At 27.1% G+C, this 23,141-nt stretch overlaps 1 protein-coding gene across 1 annotated transcript in view; it reads left to right on the top strand.

Moving 5' to 3' along the window:
• Positions 1-8,454: 8,454 nt before the first annotated feature.
• htt (huntingtin) overlaps positions 8,455-23,141 on the top strand; it is a 144,988-nt gene continuing 130,301 nt past the window's right edge. Inside the window, exons 1-5 of the mRNA XM_016057666.4 lie at positions 8,455-8,897; positions 12,350-12,439; positions 14,409-14,529; positions 17,036-17,175; positions 19,284-19,425. Of these exons, the coding sequence (XP_015913152.2) occupies positions 8,812-8,897; positions 12,350-12,439; positions 14,409-14,529; positions 17,036-17,175; positions 19,284-19,425 (579 nt within the window). The 5' untranslated portion in view covers positions 8,455-8,811. The remainder of the gene's footprint in view (positions 8,898-12,349; positions 12,440-14,408; positions 14,530-17,035; positions 17,176-19,283; positions 19,426-23,141) is intronic.

Raw genomic sequence — 23,141 nt, 5'->3', positions numbered from 1 at the left:
ATGTCTGCTTTTCTCCCAATGAGGAGTTTTTTTTACGAAGATGAGTAGCAATAATTCTTGATCCATTAGTTACTTTTTCTGTATTCTTTTGTACCCTGACAGTTAAAACATTTTTCACTCGATATATCGATACTTTATTAAAATACTTAAGATGTGTCCTATGTTTAACAAAAGTTAAATAAATAAATGCTGTTAAAATATAAGTAAATTAGATGAAAATTAACAAAGCAATTCATAATAACAGATGTCTACATAGCAAAGTCTTACATCAATCATTCTACATCAGGCCATTTATCTCAATTTTCTTTTAAAAAAATTTTCAAATAGTATTTTTAGAGAAAGATGTACAATATAAACATATATTTTAATAAGCTATAAATTCGCGTAAAACTGTTTTGAATTTTGATATATATTAAAACCAATTTTTTCACGTTAAAAGATAATAAAAAAAGAAAAAAAGTCCCTTCCGAATTCTTGGAACTTTTTGGGTGATAAATTAAATTTTTACGGAGTATCCGGAACCTGACGGGTATAAGATTCAATTTTTACCGTGTCCACGAACATGGAAATAATTTTAGAGTCTGATACCTATGATAAACAATAAATAAATAGAGAAAATATTGATAATAATTTGTATATATTTTATTCTATCGCAAATAATATAATTTCTAAAAAATATTATTTAAAATGATCAAAAAAAATTTTTTTTAAAAAAAAGGAAAAAAATAAATACTTAAATAAAGAGCATTCTTTCAGAATCCGAGGTCTCCTCGCTTATTATCATTGCATATAGTTCTTTTAAAATCCATACACAATCTAAGAGATTGCTGTTAAAAGTATTAAGGTACTGGAATGGTTCAGATATTTGTTATACACAAAGCAACTTTACAGTTTGCTTACTCCAAAACTAACATTAAATCTAAACAATGTTAAACGCATTGCTCATTATAATTCTATTGCTAATAATTCTCTCAAAGTAAAATTATATGGTGAAATAAAAGATTTTAAACTTTGACATAAAATAAATCAAAAAGGAATGCTTTATTGCTTAAATTATATTTAGCGCTGCCGTTTCTGTAAACCACGCGGAACATGCTGTAGAGTGGAGTTTTTCTCTCTTTATACACACGCACACACACACACACAATATATATATATATATATATATATATATATATATATATATATATATATATATATATATATATATATATATATATATATATATATATATATATATATATATATATATATATATAATAATATATAATAATAAAAAATTACACCAGTCATGTTGATAATATATTTTTATTATACTTTTAAAACATAATAAATGCATCTAAACAAGTGAATGCATCGAATGGAATAAAACTAATCTAACTAATAATAAAACTAATAATTGAATAGAGCAGCGTGTAGACGTGTAGTGTTCTTCTACATGGTTTTATTTTTTCTTTCCTTTTAGGGTATCACAGTCGTATCAAATTCGACGAAATTTTTAACAGGAAATTACTCATTACATTTAAAATTAAAGGAAAGTAATCCTATTTAAACATTTAAATAATATATAAAACAATGAGAAGGAAAACAATCAGTTCTGAATAATTTTGTTCTAATGATGCTGTCATTTACAGTAAACGTCCAATTTAGTTACGAAACAATAAGAATTTTTAGGGTCAAAAATATGAAAAGTGTATGAAAAACAGCTTTGCGAGGTTGCAGTTGCTACAAGAAATAGTTTTTGCAATTTGTGTGACATTTTTTCACCAATATCTGAAATATTTTATTAACTCCACCAAAAGTTGTTCCAATCGATACTCGAACAGTATTTATAATTTTTTTTTCTTTCTTTTTTTTTTTTTTTTTGGTGTACTCTGGGCATGAACCGAATCGAGCATGTTTGGGACATTCTAGGCAGACAAATCGCTGGACGCCTACCACCCCCACAAACTCTCCAAGAACTGGAAAGAACTCTGGATGAGTGGGACAGAATACTCCAATCCCTCATTAATAACCTCATTGACTCGATGCTTCAAAGGTGTTCAACGTTGCAGGCCGTCCGGGGAAACCATACCCTCTACTGAAAACAATTTTCTTTTAAGGAAACATCTTTTTTTTATTTGTTTTTCTCATATACTCAAATAGTGGATTTTTCCTTTTGTACCCAAATGTTCAATAAAACGCATTTTTTTCTGCCAAAATGTCATTTTTATCTCATATAACCTACTACGTCTGTCGATAATGTGTCAATCATTCAAACAATTGTCTTGGTGCAAGATCAACCCATAACCTCTATATCCTTTAATTGTTTTGAGCATTGTAATTCTCACACGTATTTCCTCAAAAAGTAATCTAAGTCGATAGATTAAAATAGCAAAATATTAAAGGATAGTAGCACAGAATCGCTTTCTTAAACCCATGATAGATTTGCTATAAATTTGCCAGTTATGAATAATCACAATTGACAAATTTCCAATGATTATAAATAAGTCAGTTTAAAATCAACTGTTACAAACCATGAATAAAAACATCCGGCCAAAATATTATATTTATATATAAGTTTAAACATATTTCGAAAGTTAGAAAAAAAAGAAAAAAAGACACATTGTATGTAGAATTTTTGATCAAATAATTAATGCTACTTTTCTTATGCAATTTAACATGTTAAAAGAAAAAACTTTTATTACTTAAATTTACTAAAAATGTAGATCCCTATAAGCTTCTAAGGAATTAACGTGATAAGGAATTCAAGATTTATTAGTTCATTATTTCAGGATACACACATCACACATTACATTAATGAAATAAAATTTAAGATTCAGTATTAACTGGAAAACTATTAGTTGAGAAAGGATTTTTACTATACTAGAAAAAATTTTAAAATAAAGAAGAACCAAAGCATTTACATATGAAAATGCTGACATTAAGTTTCGATAACGTACTAGTTTTATTCTTGCAAGTCACACGCCTTCTGCATTATGACGGTGAATTCAATAATCACAAATAAATAGTTAAAACAATTTAAGTATTCATCTTTCGTTAATTTTTACTATAAGCAATACCTCAGTTGAAGCCTAACCAGGTCAGGTCTTCTCTTCATTAAGAGACCTATAAGCATGATTAAGTAGATTGTCTTATATGAATTACGTGCTCTCGATCTTCTATTAAAACAAAAAATGAAGGACTTTCTTTGAAAAGATTAAGAGCTTTTTTTTTCTTTTTTTTGAAAAATTAAGGTCCTTAAAATAGTGTAATTGTTTATCATCAAATATACATATACCCACAGTGGCAGTGCTAATTATTTGAATTTATTTTTTTAAAAAAATATTATAATAGAAGCAGTGATATAATTGTATTTATTACAAGGGTTCGCCAAAGCGGTCCCAAGCGACTTAAGCTAATCCGGCCGGGTTTTTTCTGATGGGCCTACGAAACCCATTTTCTTTAAAGGTGGATTTTTTTCAAAACTTATTGTGCTAGATCAATAAGTTTTGCTTCAAAAGCAAAATAATTGTAAATTATTATCCTTAGAACAAGACTTCAAAATAATTGAAGATAATTTAACTTTATTCATAAGTTGAAATGCATTCAACTTGTTTTAAAAGCATATTAATGTGCATTTAACTATGATGGAAAAGTGAAGCATCTGTTCTTTATAGAACATTGGCACTCCTAAAGCCTTACAAATATTTTTAATTTAAATGAAATTATTATTATTGTTTTTGTTATTGTTATTATCTACTATTATAGTTTTTACTTCAATTAAGAAAAATTATCAATTTTTATTAAAAGAAATCATTTATGTAGCTTGAAAAGGTTATTGAATTATAATATATATTTTATAGATTAATCTTATATATTATTATAGAACATAAACTGCTTTTATATAATTTAACTTTTAAAAGAACCAATGCCGACATGAAAGCGATATGACACTTTTATTTACTGTATCCTATGCCATGTAATTGGCCGCAAAATCTATAATTTATTTTTGTCATACTTACAATTAATTTAATTATAATTTTTCTAAATAATTTAATATTATAATGGTGGGAAGAAAACTTGAAATATTTCCAAATTATTAAGGGTTAATAATATCTATGAAACAAATTCATATTCCATTTTTAATGATTTCATTGAAGTTGAATTAGGTTTTATACCCCCCCCCCCCATGTTTGTAAACTTAAGTGCAGAAATTAAGATTCAAAATTTTTTTAAACGTAAAAAAATTGTGTAAATAAAGAAATTTGGGGAAACATTAAAAAATTATTCGAAGAACAAGTTTTTATAATTCGCTGATGATGATATTCACCAGTTATTGAGTAGTGCGCCACTTTTTCTAAATAATTGGCCAAATTTTTCTTTTCTTCCTATATGAATAAAATGGTTCATTTATTAGAAAAATTAATACTAAAAAGTTTAATGACAGTTATGCACGATAGTTTTCTTAACTTTTACCATTTAAATTAAGTCATATGCCTAGTAAATATAGGTCATACTAATATCCAGACACCTTTAATTATTTCACTTTTCTTTCACTATCTTTAATTTAATACTTTTTAAATTCGTTGCAGTAAATATCTGAACGAAAATTTTCACAAGATAAAAATACAATTATGCTCGAAAAAGTTTATAATTTTCGAACCGAAATATTCATATATTTAGCAATCTATAGGTACAACAAATATTACTGTTTTGTTTCTCAATGTTACATATAAATAAATGAGTTTAAAAACGATTTTTTAAAGTTGTCAGCTCATTCCTGTGGTCAGAAAATTGGTAAGGCTCCTTAATTAAAAAATGCCTATAAATAATTTATTTTTTTCAAGTATTTACTTGTAGTACTTCGTTATCATCCTTTCTTAATGTTATTCTCAACTATATGATTTCTGTTCTATCTTATTTGACTTCTACTTTTATCTCAAATCAGCAGTTTAAATAATATGTCGTCTTCTTTTATTATAACTTTAAAGTAATTCTATAATATCATCTTATTACATAAAATTTCACAAAAAAAAATTAAAGAAAAAGAAAACATATTGAAAAATTTTATGAAACGGTATGTAATTTAACAGTTTTGAAATCATTACTTAGCAGCAAATGTACTATATTTACTTTTATATTGAGCTTTATATAAAATTATTTCCAGCCAAAACTGCTATTAGGAATACAACATTAAACAACTTTACACCACATTAAATAATTTGGCATAAAACATAAACATATTTAAAGTAAACAAAAGTTGAATAGAAACTTAAACGAAACAATACATTAAATTTTGATGACAACTGAACAAAATGATTCTAATGAAATCTAGGTTAAAGTTTTATTTCGCAAAACTGTAAAAAAAAATTGGTATCTTTTAATTGAGTAGATTTAATTTTTTATTTAGCAATCTGATTCTCTTTAAGAAATAAAAATAATACTAGTATAACAATATAAAACCCCTCAATGAAATGGTTATTATCTACAAGTAAGCAATGTGGACTTAAATAACTTCTCTTTAATTTATAATGAATTGAAGATAAAAAAATAAAAAAAGTATTTTATCGTAATGGATGGTGTTTTCTACACTAGGGAGCGCTGCAAGCTCGGGACTGCCTAAATTTCCGGGTTACTGTTTCAGTTGTATTTTAAAGCCATTTGGCATCATTGTGGTTTAGATTCTTGCAAACAATGCATTTGATTACTTATGTTTACAATGCTAACAATACTGTTTACAATACTAAAAGTGTTAACACAAACGTAAGATGGTGCACAGCTTGCAACACGAACAAACAGTAATAAGCAAATGGAAAGAGGCCAAATCAAGACTGCCAAAAAAGCGAGTTATTCAAAATCTAGCAACCGTGTCACCCTTTTTAATAATAAATAACAAAATAACTAAAACAAAATTTCACTCCAAACTCCCCAGAATTACATAATAACATTAATATCTTATGAAATACGGCAGATTTGAGCTCAGAAATTTTCTAGTTTATTTATTGAAAACAAAATTATCCGTTTGAAAACATCGCCTATCAGAATAACATGTAGTAAGCAGCTGCAAACTTTTTAACCGGAACTAGAGTACTACTAGAAGTAGAGTAGGATACTTTTTTTTAGTAGGTCCCGAGCTCGAGATTGTTATTGTTTACATTTCTATTGAAAACACCATCCATACACATATCTGTAACAGTATGCGATCACGAAAGCGGAAGTTATCGGTTGCAAGTTTGTTGATAATAGAAAGGAAAATTTTTTTTTTTGAGAAATCGTTCTTCAGTCGGGCGCAGGGCCGGATTACCGAAAAGGCACAGGAAGCAAGTGCTTCTCCTGTAAAATTCTAGGGGGGCCCCCAAATGACTGAAATTAAGGACCCAATTTCTTATTTTTTGCAACAAAAAATAATAATAAAAGAAATAAGAAGAAAAAAATGACCCCAGCAAAAACTCTCGGAAAAAAAAATGGGATGCTTGTTGAAAAGTTAAAAATGATAAAAACATTGGATATTGGACATACTTTTCCAAATGTGGGGACAGCTTTGAGAATAATGCTCTCAATTCCAATAACTAACTGCACTAGTGAACGTTCATTTTCTGCATTGAAAAGAATAAAAAATCGGTTGAGATCAACTCGTTCAAATAATAAATTAAGTGGTTTAGCGCTTTTAGCAATAGAGAGTGATATTACAAATAGGCTACAATTAGCAGATATTATTGAAGATTTTGCGAATTTGAAAGCGAGAAAAAAACCTATGTAATGGTAACCTATGAGCTTTCTTCTTATTTTTTTAAAATCTTTTTTCTCTATCATGTGTGCTCAATTTAATTTTACTCTGTTTTTTATTGTTGAACTAAGCACATAAGACTTTTAAATATCTATTAGTACAAAAAATATTTTTGTTTCATGTTTGAAAATTATTTGGTATGATTTTTCTGGTGCAGTAACAATAATTTATGCTGAATTAGAATTTTGTGTTGTTTTACCGCTAGTAAACAAATTGGCGTAAAAAAGAGACTAATCTTGCTAAGAACCTTTCGTATAACAACAAGTAATATTATAATTTAATTTAGTGAAATATTTAAATTTTGTTAACATATGTGCTAACTACTCTCTCATGTTTTTGTTACTATAAAGCATGTAAAGAAGGGTCCAACATGATTGCATAAGATCTCTGTATTCCTTTCTAAGGTTCTAATAGTTTTCACATGGTTCTTCTCTCTTTAAAATGTATTGTTTATGGGCGATCAAAAGTTTCTTTTGCTCAAGTTTGGGGGGCCCCAAAATCCTATTATGCTTCCCCTATTTTCAGAGGTTAATCGGGCCCTGGTCGGGCGCGTTCTGTTTCAGAAAGATTTACCAATGTTCTGGTTCGTCTTTTCATCAACTTCCTCTATCTTTTCGTTTGGGAAACTTTGCTTCTTATTTTGTGCGAAAAAAAAAAGTCATACTCTATCAATGATTTTGATAGAACTAAATGAAAACTAAATAAATTGTAGCCCGAAAATGTCCACCCCACCGGAGGGCGTATTCAAGAGTTGCGATAGCGAATGGATTGTGTTTTGTACACTAGGATGAGCTGTAAACTCTTTACTGCCTATATTTCCGGGTTACTGTTTTCGATGTATTATAAAGCCATTTGGCTCACAATGTGATTATTAATAATCACATTGTCAGCCAAATGCAATTGCGTTTTGAGACCCTCTTTAGTAGTATTTCTTGTATTATTTAGAGGTATTTTTTACCCGATTTATTACTTGTGTTTAAAAAATAAGAATCCTTATAAGAATCGTTCTTTGAAGACCTGTCATTTCAAGACGTAAGAATCGTCATTTGAAAAAGAATAATTGTTATAAATACTTCTTACCTTGTCAACAATATACCAACTTACTCAAGAGAATTACTTAATATCATTCATATCTTATTAAATACAGCAGATTTGAGGTCAGAAGTCATATAATTTATTTCTTTTATTAAAAACAAATTATCTGCTAGTAAGCAGTTGTGAACTTTTTAACCGGAAGTAGAGCAGGTCATGAGCTCGAGATCGTTGCTGTTTAAATTTATATTGAAAATACCATCCAATAATAGGGGGGGGGGGGAGGGTAAAGACATGGAACCTGTCTTCTACTCATAGCATACTTCAGCTAAGACAGTTCCTATTTTTTTTAATACTTTAATCATCATGTAAACTTAAAACTATTTTTTAAGCAAGTGTTAAACAACATTTTTAAAAACGAATTATTTCCTGTTTAATTAACATTACAAATATTTGTGTAGCTTTATAATTAAATTTCAAATACATAGTTTTTCGCAATAAAATGTATGAGTTTAATTTATTTTAACCTCGGAAAATAAATCAATTATCATTTTTACAAACTCTAATTGTTTGAATTGATAATTGTTGTTGTCATACACTAGTGTCACCGCATACACTTACTGATTGAATGCGCATGCGTTCTAAGAATATCTGTATATGACAGTCAGTTGTGCTGGACGATAGTGCGCCAAATATCGTAAACATTCATCAGTACTAATGGGTAAATGAAGTCTTCTAGAATCGTTTGGGGAATAAAATTCTAGCCAAGCATTCTGAGCGCATGCGCTTTCACGTAATTGTACGTGGAGACAGAAGTGTTAGAATGAAACTTCTTGATGTAAACATATCCTTCAAAGACTAAACTCATATTAAACACAACATGCGAAACATATTGCTTGACTCTATAAATATTCTTTACCTTATATTATAAATGGGTTTAATAAATGGAGGAAATATATTCTGACGTCCTATATCTCAGATAATTTAGAAATTTGTCTATTTGCTTCAACATGGCAACTATGGACAAACTAATGAAAGCTCTTGAAGCATTAAAAGTTATTCAGCCATCTAGCTCCACTGAAGATGCGTCGTCTAAGTACGTGCATTAAAAATAACTACGATTTTCGGTGTGATTAAATGCTAATTTTACGAATTTACTACTACTGTTCTGTCAATTCTGTTTAGACTATGTGATATCTGTTTTAGATAGAAAAATAGTTAGTAGTTCTTTTGCTGCGGCTTCGTTTGATAGAAAAATATTAAATACATCATTAAAATTTGAGCTTTTCTTTCCCATGCACATTTTAAAATTAAAATTGCATATTTGATAATCACATTCAAACGCCCCTTTACACCAATATAAGATAGATGTACCATGAACTGAGGAGTATCCTAAATTACAGAAACAAATTCCGTATTAAAAACATAAATGTGTTTTGAATAGCAGAATTTTTTATTTTTTTTTGCAATGAATTAAAAAGGCTACAATCGGAATAAAAATTAAATGTACTCTAGCGAAAATTGTTAGGATTAGATTTAAATGGAAAATGTTTGTTTCATGGGGATATTAAGGTAACGTGCTCTGTTACGCTAACTATAAACAAGGCATCAAATAGGTTTTAAACTTGCTTATTAAAAAAAAAAGAGGTTTGCTTGGAGGTGGCTATAAGTTATGCCCTTCCAGTTAGTCCCTGGTTGTGATGTTTTATTAATTTTTCTTTTTTTAAATTTCTTGCGAACCACATCTCACCAAGCTTTGATGATTATTTTGGCTTAGATCAGGATATGGAAATCTTCATAGTTTCAAATTGAATATTTAAAATAAAAGTAAATAGAATCCCCAATAATTATTGCAATTTAAAATAATATGAAATAGTTCAATACATGCGATAAGACTGGGTATGTTGGAACAGGTTCAATTATTTTCAGGGCCAGATTTATCGAAGCCTGGGCCTTAGTTTAGTATAATTTTAATACACTTTCTGTAGGTGTAAATATTTTTTCTTCAAACCAAAATTTCATTTCGTATTTTTGCAAATTTTAAATAAAGTAAAAGCTTGATATAACGAAATTCATATTGCAGGAAGTTCGATATTATATCTTCAAAGCATTGATATTTAAGATACAAAAATTCTTTGTATCTTTCCGCTATAGCGGCAAAAAATCATTTGAGGAAAATGCATTTTTTCTGTTATTAAAATTAATAAAGTGATATGAAAGGAGACAAAATGGAAGACATTTTTACTTGTCTGATATTAATATGGAAAATAACATCGTTTCACCTTATTTTTCTCATTAAATCATAATCCTTTAAGTTATTAATATGTGGATAACCACCAGCTAAATTATCTTCCTATGTAAAAATGAAAAATCTTTTGCTGTTATCAGCGATATTGACATCTACTTCAAATGAATGTACTGTGTGCAAAAAAATAAATCATCCCAATGGAATTACTTGTGATCTAATCATTGGATTTTCATGTTCTAGGACTCATTCTTAATGGTTCGAGAGGGTGACGTCAAATTTAAAGTTAGGAAATTAGACACAGAAATATTCTCTGATTGAACATACCTTTTTTCGACGGATTCAGATTTCTGACCCCCAAAATATAGTGGCCGCAATCTGAAAATATTGTTTTAATAGTTTGTCTGGAGCTCGGTTTAGAGTTCGGACCCTTTAATGTTAACTTTAGTTTTTTCTTATTTCACTATACCCCCAAATTTTTTTAAGCAAATTGAAAAAGTTTTGCATACAATTATAAAATTCTTTTTCTAAAGATAATTTCATGAAAAATATAACTTTTAGTATATATTTATTATTTTATTTAATGATAGTCGAAAAACTTTAGAAATGTAAGGTATACAAAGAAGATATTTTTAACTGGCAAAGTATAAAATTTGAGGAAAATAGTCAAATAGTTCCTAAGAAATAACAAAAACTTGTATTTCTCGAAATTTGGAATCCTACCTTTTTAATTTTTTGTGTCTTAAAATTCATAACTATAAAAGCAAAAGTAAATTTAAATCGTAGAGGAAAGAATGATTCTCGTTGATATGTGATAAACAATAATGAATTAACTGTGTGAAAGGTTATTCATTGCAGGCACATGCTAGTATATAGAAAACTTCTGCAGAGCGAAACAGAAATCTTCGGAAAAAGTTTGCTTTCAGCTCTGCAGAGAAATGAAAACATAGGCAGGCAAATGGCAGCCATATGTGGCAAATTTTTTAAAAATTGTAAGTCGCTTAATATTCGTTTCTTAGACGCAAATATAAAATTTTTAAATTGAAAAATCATTGAAAATTTTAGCTATATTGTTTTAATTTTATATTTTAAGCCCATAGACTCACTCTTTTTCTCAAAAGGAGAAATTAGCATTTTGCTGAACATAGATGTTCACTTTAAAAGCATTTTTGAAAAAAAAAGAAAAAGGAATCATACGGAGACATTTTAAAATTTTCTATTTATTTACTATATATATTACTTTAATAAATGTTTAAAATCATAAAATAAATGTGCAGACACAGTATCTAATAGAGTTTAATTTTAATTAGCAGAAAATTACTTTCATGGGAGTCGATGGAGATTTCGAAAAATTATACAGGGGTGGATGATCAAAAAACTTTGCTGACCCATGAAGTAGAGAATATCTAATATTTCTCAAAAGTTATTTGATAGGAATAATTATTTTACTATGACGACTGTCCATTATTTTAATAATGTGTTTTAAATGAGGTCAATTAACTTATTTTAAGCAATTATTTTTTAGATAGTATATTTCATAAACAATTTATTACAAATACACTTATTGCTCCATCATGAAAACTGTCATGAACAATTTTAGTTACAGCGAATTAAATAAGATTGAGAAATTAAAGAATACCAATCAATGAATCAGTGAGTAGGGGAATTATTACAAGTCAGCAATAATAAGCAGCGAATTTGTTTATGATCAAATCATTGAAGGACATTTTAGTGAATAGTTGGATGAAAAAATGAGTTTATAAATGCATATAAATATTTATAAACCTATACTATTGTTTTACAGCAGACGAGGGCAGAAATTTTTCATTTTTAAAATATTTATTAACAAACTGATGACACATTGAATGCAAATTACAACAATAACAATTATCAAAAAGAAAACTTTAAAAACAACCAATTTTTGAAGAGTCTATAAAATTGTTTGTGACTGCTAAAGCATGAAAAAAAAAATGGATTCAAGCAATTAAGCAGTTCTAATGTTTTTTTATATTGTTTAACATTTATAAAGCATATTTAATGTGTTAATCATTATAACAGCATCACCTATAAGTGGATTTTTGTACTATTTTTTTTATTTATTTAATAACGTTATGTAAACAAAGCGTAACTTGGCTAGTCACATCAGTGGAGTGATGCATTTTGATGTTGTTGATTTACTGAGCCTTATAATTTTGTAATATTTTAAATCAAAGTTGCATTAAATTGATTTTATTGTCCTATAATATGGTCTTTTATATGTCAACCTTTTAAAAATACTAAATATTTACTATGATTTGTTACAGTTTTAGAAAGAAAGAGACAACCACTTGTTCGAAAGATAAAATCTTGCATTGTAGTGTTGTTGCTGATGCAATATGTTCTCATAGTCTGAGGTAATATGTTTTTTTGACTAAAATTTCTAAAGGTTTAGTTTAACCTGAATATTTTCACTTTTTATTATGTATATTTTTCATAAAGATTGTTCTTTTTTATTTCTTTAAATAAGCTGGGTTCAGTTTTTGATGTAAAAAACTGGTTTTTGATACAACACAGATTAAAACTCACGAAATCTTACTTTTTCCTTCATGTTATGTTTCAGCAGACAATGAATTTTTTAACAAAGTTTTCTTTATAATTAATAATAAATTTTGCTATTAGGTATATTTATATAATTATTTTAATATATCAAATATTAATTATAAAAAGTTATGATAAAGTAGTTGAAAACAAAATTGATAAGATGAGATGGTTATGATTTTTTAAGTTTGTTTCTTTTGTGTTCATTCTTATTTCAAAAATTTTATGAAAGATTCTAGGGCTAGATAATTTCTAGCTTTATTCCTCTCTTTATCTATAAATGATCAGAATTTTTAGTGTTATGCATGAAATGTTTTGATGTAATGTGTAAAATGAAATAAAACTTATAAATGTAGACAATTTTTATAAATATATTTATTCTACTTAAGATACTATAATTTCTGATATAATCATCTGAAATTCTGATATAATCATATTGAAAAAAAAAATCATGGTTTTATTAATTAATCTAAGGTTATTTTTTGGTTTAATATCATTTATAGCTTTTTTTATAAAAAAAAAACGATTAATGCTTTAAGATAAATTTTTATTTTTTTTAATTACCTTATAGTGTATAAGCTGACCTATTGTAAAAGTCGATCCTCTGTTTTTGATTACGTAATAACATGGTTTTGGTTAGTCAACTGAAAAAAAACATGTATGGAAATTTCTAAAATCAATCTTCTTAGAAAGAATATAGCTGATAAAAGGAGAAAAAAACCCTCCTATCAAACTGGAAATATCAGTGCTGTTCCTACGGATGTCAAATGATACTAAATACGCAGCAAAGTGTGGATTTAAATGTTATTGTAGAATCTTATAAAAGTGTAGCATGGGGTTAAGATGAAGTGGAAGTCATTGCCCAGTGAGATCCTTATGACGACACTGGTAACATTATTGAATCTGACACTGATGCTGTTCTGGAATCTTTAAACTTATACCTTTATGGTAGGTTTTAAAAGTTTTAATTTTGTTATATTTTTTGGAATACTCTTGAATAAATTATCTTAACTTTCTTATTCTTAATTTTTTTTTATAAACTTGATTTATTATTATTTTTTTAAAATATAGCTAAATAAAATAAAATAAGAGAAAATGGAAAAATAATTGTATATATAACATACTTAAAATAGTTTTTAGAATGGATAAATTGATACAGAATTATTCATTTCTTATTGTTTATAATGCATCAATATTTTGTCATCAACAAATGTCTGATTTTATTACCAGTGTATAAGGCAACCCCTTGATTTTCGTAAAATTTTGGGGGCTTGAAAAGTTGACTAATACACCAGAATATATGGTAGTTTAAATAAAATGAAAATACAATATCACTGTGGAGGTGACAACTATGAGAGAGAGAGAGTATGCACCACCCACATTCTCCAAAGAAGTTGTTGATAAATCAACTACCCGCAACAGCATCTCTGCAGAACGTTCACGTCTATTTTATTTATTATGTTATATGTGAAATAAATAATGTGTTGTTACATTGTGGTATTGATAACCAAACCATAATATCGCCAAAGATTTGAGTTTTTGACATGGTGCTAAAAACCGTCATGCGTAAAAAGTTTACCAACCCTTTATATAAGTAATAACTAATTTGTTAAAATAACTGTGTAATCTAACTAAATAAGATTGAAAGATATTCATTTGATTGATTTTTCCTTAGAAACAAAACTAAAACATACTTGTATGAAATTTCAATAATTTTGCTTCTATAATATTAATAATTTTTAATATCCTCTTGTTTTTTTTAGTAAAACAATAATTATTTTTTAGATCTTCTGCTGATTTCCCAAAAGTTTTAGGTCTTGCTATGGATACATTTTTGCTTTGCTGTGATGATGAAAATTCAGATGTTCGCTTAATGGCTGATGAATGCTTAAATCGAACTATAAAAGTAGGTTAATTACAAGTTCATTAAACTGTAAACCGTTCTGTTTTCTAGCATACTTTGCAGTGATTCTGCTTATGCGCTGTAAATGTGAGAGGCAGAAAAAGTTATAACACACTCTTCAGGGTGCATCATTTTTCTTCTGGATTATGCAAGAAAAAGAAAGTATTAACGCATGTTAAGATTGCCATTGTTGGCTAAATTAAACTAAGTTATTTTTTTAAAAAATGAATAAATAAAAGTTTGTTTCTTTTTCTTGTTTTAACAGTGGGGGAAAAGTATCAAGTTACATTGGTTCTTTCTCTTAATGCAGATGTTTGATTAATTGTAATTAAGAGTTTTGATTCCTTAAAATATAACTTCTTTCTTGTTTTAAATATCCTTGTTTTTTCTATCAATGAATTGACAGTTATAAATGTTCATATTAATAAATGGAGGAAGTGGAAAATGTATCCCCTGCTCTATATCACACATCATTTTTTTCTTCTTGTTTTTCGTCTTTGAGACTTTTTTTTATTCTTTCTCATCTCAACATTTTAATGTGTTCATTGCAAGTCTAGTTCAAGTGATTATACTTTATCATTGAAGAGTAGCTATCTATAAAGGTAAAATCAAAGTTTAATTTTCTTATTTTTGCAACCATTTTAGATTATAAATTTTACAATAAGTTTATTTTAATAAACAATATGTTATTGTCATGAGAAAACATAATATTTTCTGCTAAAATAGTTGGAAGATAATCTGCATCTTGCTACCACTTGATTTGTTAAACAATACGGAAGAATTTAGTCTCATGATGAGGCGTGATCCGGCAACAAACATGTTATTTATTGTTTGAAGTGTGAGTCAACTTTATTTCTTGTAGAATTTTGTATATTTTAAAGTATTTAATTATTTTTTGAAGAATTTTACTTTTAAGGTTCATTCATTTTAAAAGCTAAACATAGTTGAAATTAGAATATTTTTCGTTAAATTTTTTTTCCTCTTACACAATTTTCTGGTCATTTTTAATGAATCAATTTTATTCAAATACAATATTTGTTTTTAATAAATTATGTTGACTTATAATTTAATGAACTGACCTAAAAAATAACTTCACTTTGAATATAACAGATATTTGTTGCCACAATCAAGGTTTTAATTTTCATCATAAAGTCTTTTGCAACTTATGATATTTTTCGTAAGGAATAAGTCTAAATGTGTAAAAATTTTGATATTTTAGTGATTTGTGCTACTTAGCAGTTAAAGCTTCCACTGTTCTTTTATATTTTTTTAGGAGAATACAGTTTATTCTTAATATTTTCTATTAATTTAAAGTTTTGTTTGAATTAATCTTTAAAATTTTTTTTATCATAGCATCAAAGGGAGTTTGTAAAAGTCAATGAACATGTAATTTAGTTTTGCGCAAAGTTTTTAATGTTTTCTTTTATAATCACAAGAAGTTTCCACTATCACTTGCTATCCCTCAAAAATTACATTGCAGTTCCTTTCAAGCGCTTTTCACTCTTTTCTCCAAAGTTTTATTCAATATCCTAAGTTTTATGCCTTGATATTTTTATAGTTTATCATAATTACATTGAAGGCAACCCCCGCTGCTATTCAATGTTCATTAATCTTCGAAGCTTTACAATTTAATTTCTTCAAATAAATTATACATTGAAAAAAAGTTGGTCAATTTGTTCAAAATTTCATTTGTATTTTCAAAATTAAATAATAAAACATGAATTTTCGAAGTATGCCGAATGGCGAAGCAAAATTTACCGAATAGGAAAAATCACAAAGACCTCATCTCCTGATGCCCTGTTTTTGTCATCCTCTGGTCAATGAAAGTCATGACTCATCAAACACATTGTCTTTGAAGCTCCTATGCTTATTGCACTCGAAGTCATGTTGACCAATTTTGCAAATGGGAAGATTTTGTTGAAATCAGAAATATCTATTAGTCAATTTATCGACTGATTGTTCCTAGTTTATGGTTGTAGTTTCTAGCTCATAATAATTCCTAGTCTTTGTATATTTATGTTTCCTAAAATATATAAATTATCATGCCTCAATTTTTTTTTAAATGCAGAAAAATAACATTGAAATCTATGCTGTATATGTTGTAGTTAAAATGTAGTTGCAATGAATGCTATTGTGCTAACATTTTATTTTTATTGCTAATTTTTAATGCAGTATTATTTGTTTTAAAAATATGTGAATAAAATTTTATAGTTTTTATTGTAATTTTTTAATAGTTCTTTTGTTAAAGCATAGTTTCTGCTTAGATAGTATAATAAATTATAGTTGACTTAAGATTCTATATATATATATATAATCTTAAGTCAACTATAATTTATTATATTGTCTAAGCAAAACTATGTTTTAACATATATATAGTGCTTTTTGCTAAGCAAATTCAAATTTATTTTTAGGCTTCATTTTCAATTTTTTAATCATGCTGGAAATATTTGTTATATTTTGAAACTTTGATTTGGGAAATTTTTTTTCAAAGATCCTATTTTTTTTTTAGTCTCTATTAGATTCCCATTTGGGACGTCTCCTTGTTGAACTTTTTAAAGAAATTAAGAAGTGCGGTCCATCACGAAGTCTTCGAGCTGCTTTAAGTCGTTTTGGAGATATTTGTCATTTGATGAGACCACAAAAGTGCAGGTTTGAATTTCCTTATGGTTAAAAATTTGTCATCACCAATTTTATTTTACTTTTTAGATTTAAGAAGAAATATTGCATGTGCTTTGTTTTTAAATCTATGTATATTTAAATGATTATATATATATACACATATAAAAAGTTATAAATAAAAATATAGAGATATAAATCAGTTAAAAATGTACGGAAAACATGAAAAAAGAAATATAGATTTTTTAAAGGATAAGAAAAAAAGTTCACAAATTTAAAACTAGAGAAATTTTTAAAAAAATTTTAAAATTAAAAAATTAAGAAAAAGATATAATCTTGTCATCAGCTCACATGATTATATCCGAAAAAAAATAGCGCACTATTTGTTTTGGATAATTATTTATCTGTAATTTTTTTTTACTTCTCCTTTAAAAAATCTTTATCTTTTTCCATGTTTTATCTATATTTTTAACTTATTTTATGAGTTCTACATACTTACAGCTTATGTACAGTAAATAAAACTTATTATTTTTCTTTATTTTCTTGATTTTTTTTGTTAATCTCTCTTTTCCTTTTTGTCTTTATTATTTTACTATGTGTATATATAGATACAGGGCCCGCACTAAGGACTTCAAATTATTAGCCAGTAAATTAGCCAAACATAAAAAGTATTAGTCTATTTTCAAAATTCTTAGCCAATGGCAAAACTTAACAATTTTTTATGATTGATTTTTTCTCCTAAAAAATTTAATCAAAATACAAATTTACTATAAATTGAATTATTTTATAAAATTCAAATCAAGAGTCAATTTGCAGTTGGGGAAGAGTAAATGAACGGGAAAGAAGAGCTTAGACTAGTGCAGTAATATAAGGATAAAGTTTAAATAACATTATGTTTTTGTCATGTTATTGATATGTTATTGTCACGAGAAAATATGTTTTCTACAAAAATAGTTGGATGATTATGCATCTTACCACCATTTAATCTGTTGACACTAACTGTTAGAAAGAATTTGGTCATGCGACCCGGTAGCGAACGTATTAGTCTGTATTTTACTGTAGTTTGTCTCAAGCGTACTTAATCTCTCTTGTTGCTGATTCTTACATTATCAGGGCTTAATATAATTTTAATTAGTTATGTGACACATTTAATGGAAATTATTGTAATCAAATAAAAAATACAGGATTTATTCATGAAAAATTCCTTTGGACCTTTTTTTCTAGGATTGAGAGGAATATATATTTTTCTTCGTTAGAAAAAAAATCATCCGCCAAAAAAAAAATTTATCTTGCTGAATTTACAATTTCATTGCATTTGGCGAAGTGGCGAATGTTTAGCGCCGGCCCTGTGTGTGTATATATATATATATATAATATATATATATAGAGAGAGACACATACACAATGTAAGGAAAAAAGGTTACTGCTGACTTAATGTAAAATAAGTTTGTTCTATCTGCAGACATTAAAAGGAATACAAAATAAGGAGATAAAGGGAAAGGGCTTGTTCTCGAGTGAGTTTCTAGATGGGTGCTGTTGGGGCTGATGGCTGGCACAAGACCAAATGATTTTTGAATTTTTTTTTTATCCTCTAATAAAAATTTGAAAATTCATTCCTTCATTCATTTAAAATTAGTAAATTGTTTTATGATGATAAAAATATAATATTATTTATTGTTAAATAACACAAACTTTTCACATGTGTAACATTTCTTTTCATTCTACATCCTTTGAAAATATAATTCTAATTATTTTTACAAAACAGAAAATGATTTTTTTAAACAAAGAATTGCAATTAATATCAATTAAGATAAAGCTAAAAAAAGCATATTCTATTTCATTCCTTAAAAATTCCAGGAGTTCATATTGATTTATTCCAAGAATCAAAATTCTCTTAAGTTAATATATTCTGATGTTAATTCTTTTAGTTTTATTAAGCTATGAATTTAGTGATTTATGTAGGAATGCAGACAATTATAATTCATTTGATGTATTCCGTCGAGTTGAATATTCAGCTAATTCTTAATCAATATTTTGTTTTTCTTTCCTATATTTTTTTAGGTATTGAATTTTTGTAATATTTATTATAGTAGTTATAAATCTTTATAACAGGTGTTAATTTATCTTAATATTATTTTTAGACCATATACAGTGAATTTAATACCAGCATTAGTTAAAATTTGTCAACGGAAAGATGAAGAATCTGTTCAAGAAACTCTGGCAATAACATTTACAAAACTTATGCCTGTATTGGGTCAGTATACGAATGATAAAGATATAAAGGTGATTGTTATTATTCACTTTTTAAAAATTCTTTTGATTAATTAATTTTGATGAATACTGTTTAATTTAGAAATTTTTTTACTTAAGCAATTAAACAGTGCTATATAAGCACTACCAAACAGATTTAAATTTTTATGTGTTTAATATGCATCCCTATTTGAATACAATTAAAATTGTTAAAAATGGGAGACTTGGTATCTTATAGGGTTGTGATGTAATCAACATAGGTTCAAATACCTAAATTTTGGTACTTGAACCTATAATGTTGATTACATCACAGAGTTAATAGAAGCTACCTCTGGGTCATTCCATGTCAAATCATACAGGATTTTACAAAAATGGCACCCACCGTCTCAGATTTTGATGAAAATTTGTACACTTATAGAATTTTTTGTGCTGATTTCAAAAATATCAATTATATTTAAATCGGTTGAGGGGTTTAAAAGTTATAAGCATTTGTATTTTTGCCAAAATGGCACATTTGCCGCCATTTTGATTCATACATCAAAGGCTATTAATGATTGTAACTCACCTTATATTTGTGATAGAGCAATAATTTTTTTTTATTTCGTTCAGAATAAAGTAATCTGTCATATAAACACTTTTTTTTGCAAATAAGTATCTTACTTATTTAGTAAATGGGTCTGTTTTGCAGTTTTTTGATCAACGGAGTTGAGTAACTTCAGGAGATTATTTCTGGCAACTCGCCCCCTTCAATTTCAAAAATATTTTATTCAGAGATAGTTGAAAGTGCAAACTAACATCTGATATAAAAATTTTGATGGGCCGTTCACTCACTTTTTTTTTAAAAAAAAATTTTTTCTTATGAATCATTATGCGCTAAAAGTACTCGTAGTTTGATGATTTATAGTCCTTAATTATAACTAGAGTATAATAAAATGATATAAAAAAATTTGAATGGTAGAAAAATATGTAAAATAAAGTAATCATTTATTAAATTATTTTTTTTCCTCTTTCTTTGAGCCCTCAAAAAAGAAAAGAAAGAAAATTTTAGAATGAACGAAATTTCACCTTTTTTGCAAATAAATTTATCCAGAATCATATAGCTTTGGTAAATGAGAGGGATCACAATCTAAAAAAAATATATAAACAAAAGTTTCTCTAAAAGAGTAGAGGGCAGTGCCAAATAATAAAAAGCAGCCATTAAATTTTTTTTTTAATTGAACTAACTTTGATCTTTATGGAAGGAGAAAATCATTGTACACTTTAATTTAATTCAAACATTTTGTTTGATTCTAAAATGTAATTAAATGTAAGACCAAATTATGAATATTTGAAGTTAATTTTATCCTTTTATTTGTCACAATGATTGTTATGGTAATGAGATACCCCTACAAAATTTCATTTGATACACTGATAAATTTAAACTATTTATTATAATTATATTGAAATGAAATGATTTTATATCACTAACTATAAGATAATTTGCATGCTCTTATTTCATCACTAATACTTACAGGCCCTTTTTATTCTCAAAAACTTTTTTTATAATTATATACATCCAATTTTTTAAAAAAAAACTTCTGAATAGAAAAAAAAAATACTGAAAACTATTGACACATTCCATCTCTACCTTCCCAAAAAAGAAATTTGACTAATCAGAATGTATCATCTGCCAGAACATTTCTGTTTGCTCCAATCAGAATTGAGTGTCATGTAAAATTTATTTTCTTTCCAATCAGTAACATTGTATTTCTTCCATTTATTTAGAACAGAACAGAAATAAGTTTTCAAAAGTTTTAAATGTATCAATTTGATACTTAAAAAAGAGTTTTATTATGAAAACCCAAGTATTATATAGTTTTGGATTAACTTTGAAAGATTTTAAGTGCAGTTTAAACTCACAGAAGATTTTAGAACTTTCTTCAGAGAATATATAACTTATTTCATTTAGGAGCAATTTAGATTTTAAGGAAAGTTCAACTATATGCCTCATACATAAGGAGTATCTCCTTTATCAGTATGAAATATATAGGGTGACCAGGGATAATTCACAATCACTCTGTTTCCGGGGTAAATAATGATCACCTAAGTTTTATTTAAAAAAAAAAATTTTTTTTTAATTTGAGACATGGACAAAAATGCTTGTAGATTTTACTAAGGTATAACTACATTTACTTAATTATAGTTTTTTGTTTAATCTAACAAAATAAGTATCTTTTAAACTGCTTTCTGTATTTTCCATTTTAAAGATGGGTTTCAAAATGTGCACATTTCTGCAAAGGTCCCCTCCTTCGCTTAATAATAAATATTTTGAGTTACTTTCTTTTTCTTTGATATAAAAATAGTGTAAGTTTTTGTTTAATTGTTTCACATCTACTGTAAGCATTATAATTAATTATAGGAAACTATATCAAATGTTGCCCCCCATGGGGTAATTATTGATCACTGGGGTAATTCCTAATCATTGTCATTTCTTTTTATAAATAGTATTAAAAATAGCTAATTGTCTTTTCTTAAATGGCAGTTCATATGTATTAAGTGGAACAACCATTAAAATATATTTTAACTGTAATCACAAAATTTGTTTATTAACTGTATACAAGACAAATGTGTTCTGATTTGCCCCATTTCTGGTTTGCCTTACCTTGCTTCTATCTTAATTTTATGTGTGTACATTGCTAGAATAATTTTTAAGTTTATAAATTTGCCTAATACTAATATAAATATGGTGAGAAATTATAACACTAAAAAAGATACTAAGCTTCTAGAAAGCAAAATTAGTGAATTTCATTTAACGATTGAAAATGAAATTTCAGTGTGAGAGCTACTGTCAGAGCTGTTGACATACCTTACTTAACATTTCACTCTCACTTAATGAAGTTAAAAAATCCAGCAAAACTAACTTATGTGGGAACTCTTTCTTATATTCCAACAGAACATGAGAATGAGTTGGCTGCTTGCCTAAAATTTATGGCACGATGCAAAGATTTTTGGAAAATTTAAAGTGTTAATCTTTATTCTTTGCTTTTAAAGAAATCGTTTTATTAGCTGCTTAAACATCTCTTTGGTTTATTTGTTTGATCTTGATGTCTTATTTGTTAATTACCATTGTATAATTATTTTTGAACAACCCCTTTACTATAAAACTGGTGATCAGTAATTACCCCAGAAGTGATCAGGAATTACCACAGAAATGATCAAGAGAAGGGGTAATTTCTGATCACTAAGAATTTAAAATCTTTTAAATTCTAATTAGATTTTCCAACAAAAGAAGGTAGCATAGGACTAATCTCATATAGTCTCAAACTTCCAGTAAATATTGAAATTCCATCTTGAATAGTTTTTTCACAAAATAGATGTTTGCATTTTTTGATCAGGAATTATCCCAGGTCACCCTATATAAGAAAATGAAAACAAATTGTGACTTATTTAATTCTCCTTCCAATAAGACCAAGAAAGTCTCCATTCATGTCATAAGTGTAGATCAGGCTAAAACATACAGAGCTAAATTGCAAATTTCAGCAATTCCTGGCCAGAAATTGTGTTTCTCTTGCTCAGTCTCAAATTTTTTCCTTTCTTTTCTTTTTTGAGGGGGGGGGGAGGGCTCAAAGAAAGAAGAAAAAAATAATTTAATAAATGATTACTTTATTTTACATATTTTTCTACCATTCACAATTTTTTATATCATTTTATTATACTCTAGTTATAATTAAGGACTATAAATCATCAAACTACGAGTACTTTTAACGCAT

Source organism: Parasteatoda tepidariorum, chromosome 12 (assembly GCF_982258835.1).
Source record: "Parasteatoda tepidariorum strain Cologne lab strain chromosome 12, Ptep-v5.0, whole genome shotgun sequence".
In the NCBI taxonomy this organism is placed as follows: domain Eukaryota; kingdom Metazoa; phylum Arthropoda; class Arachnida; order Araneae; family Theridiidae; genus Parasteatoda; species Parasteatoda tepidariorum.
This window is presented reverse-complemented; position numbering and strand designations above follow the sequence as displayed.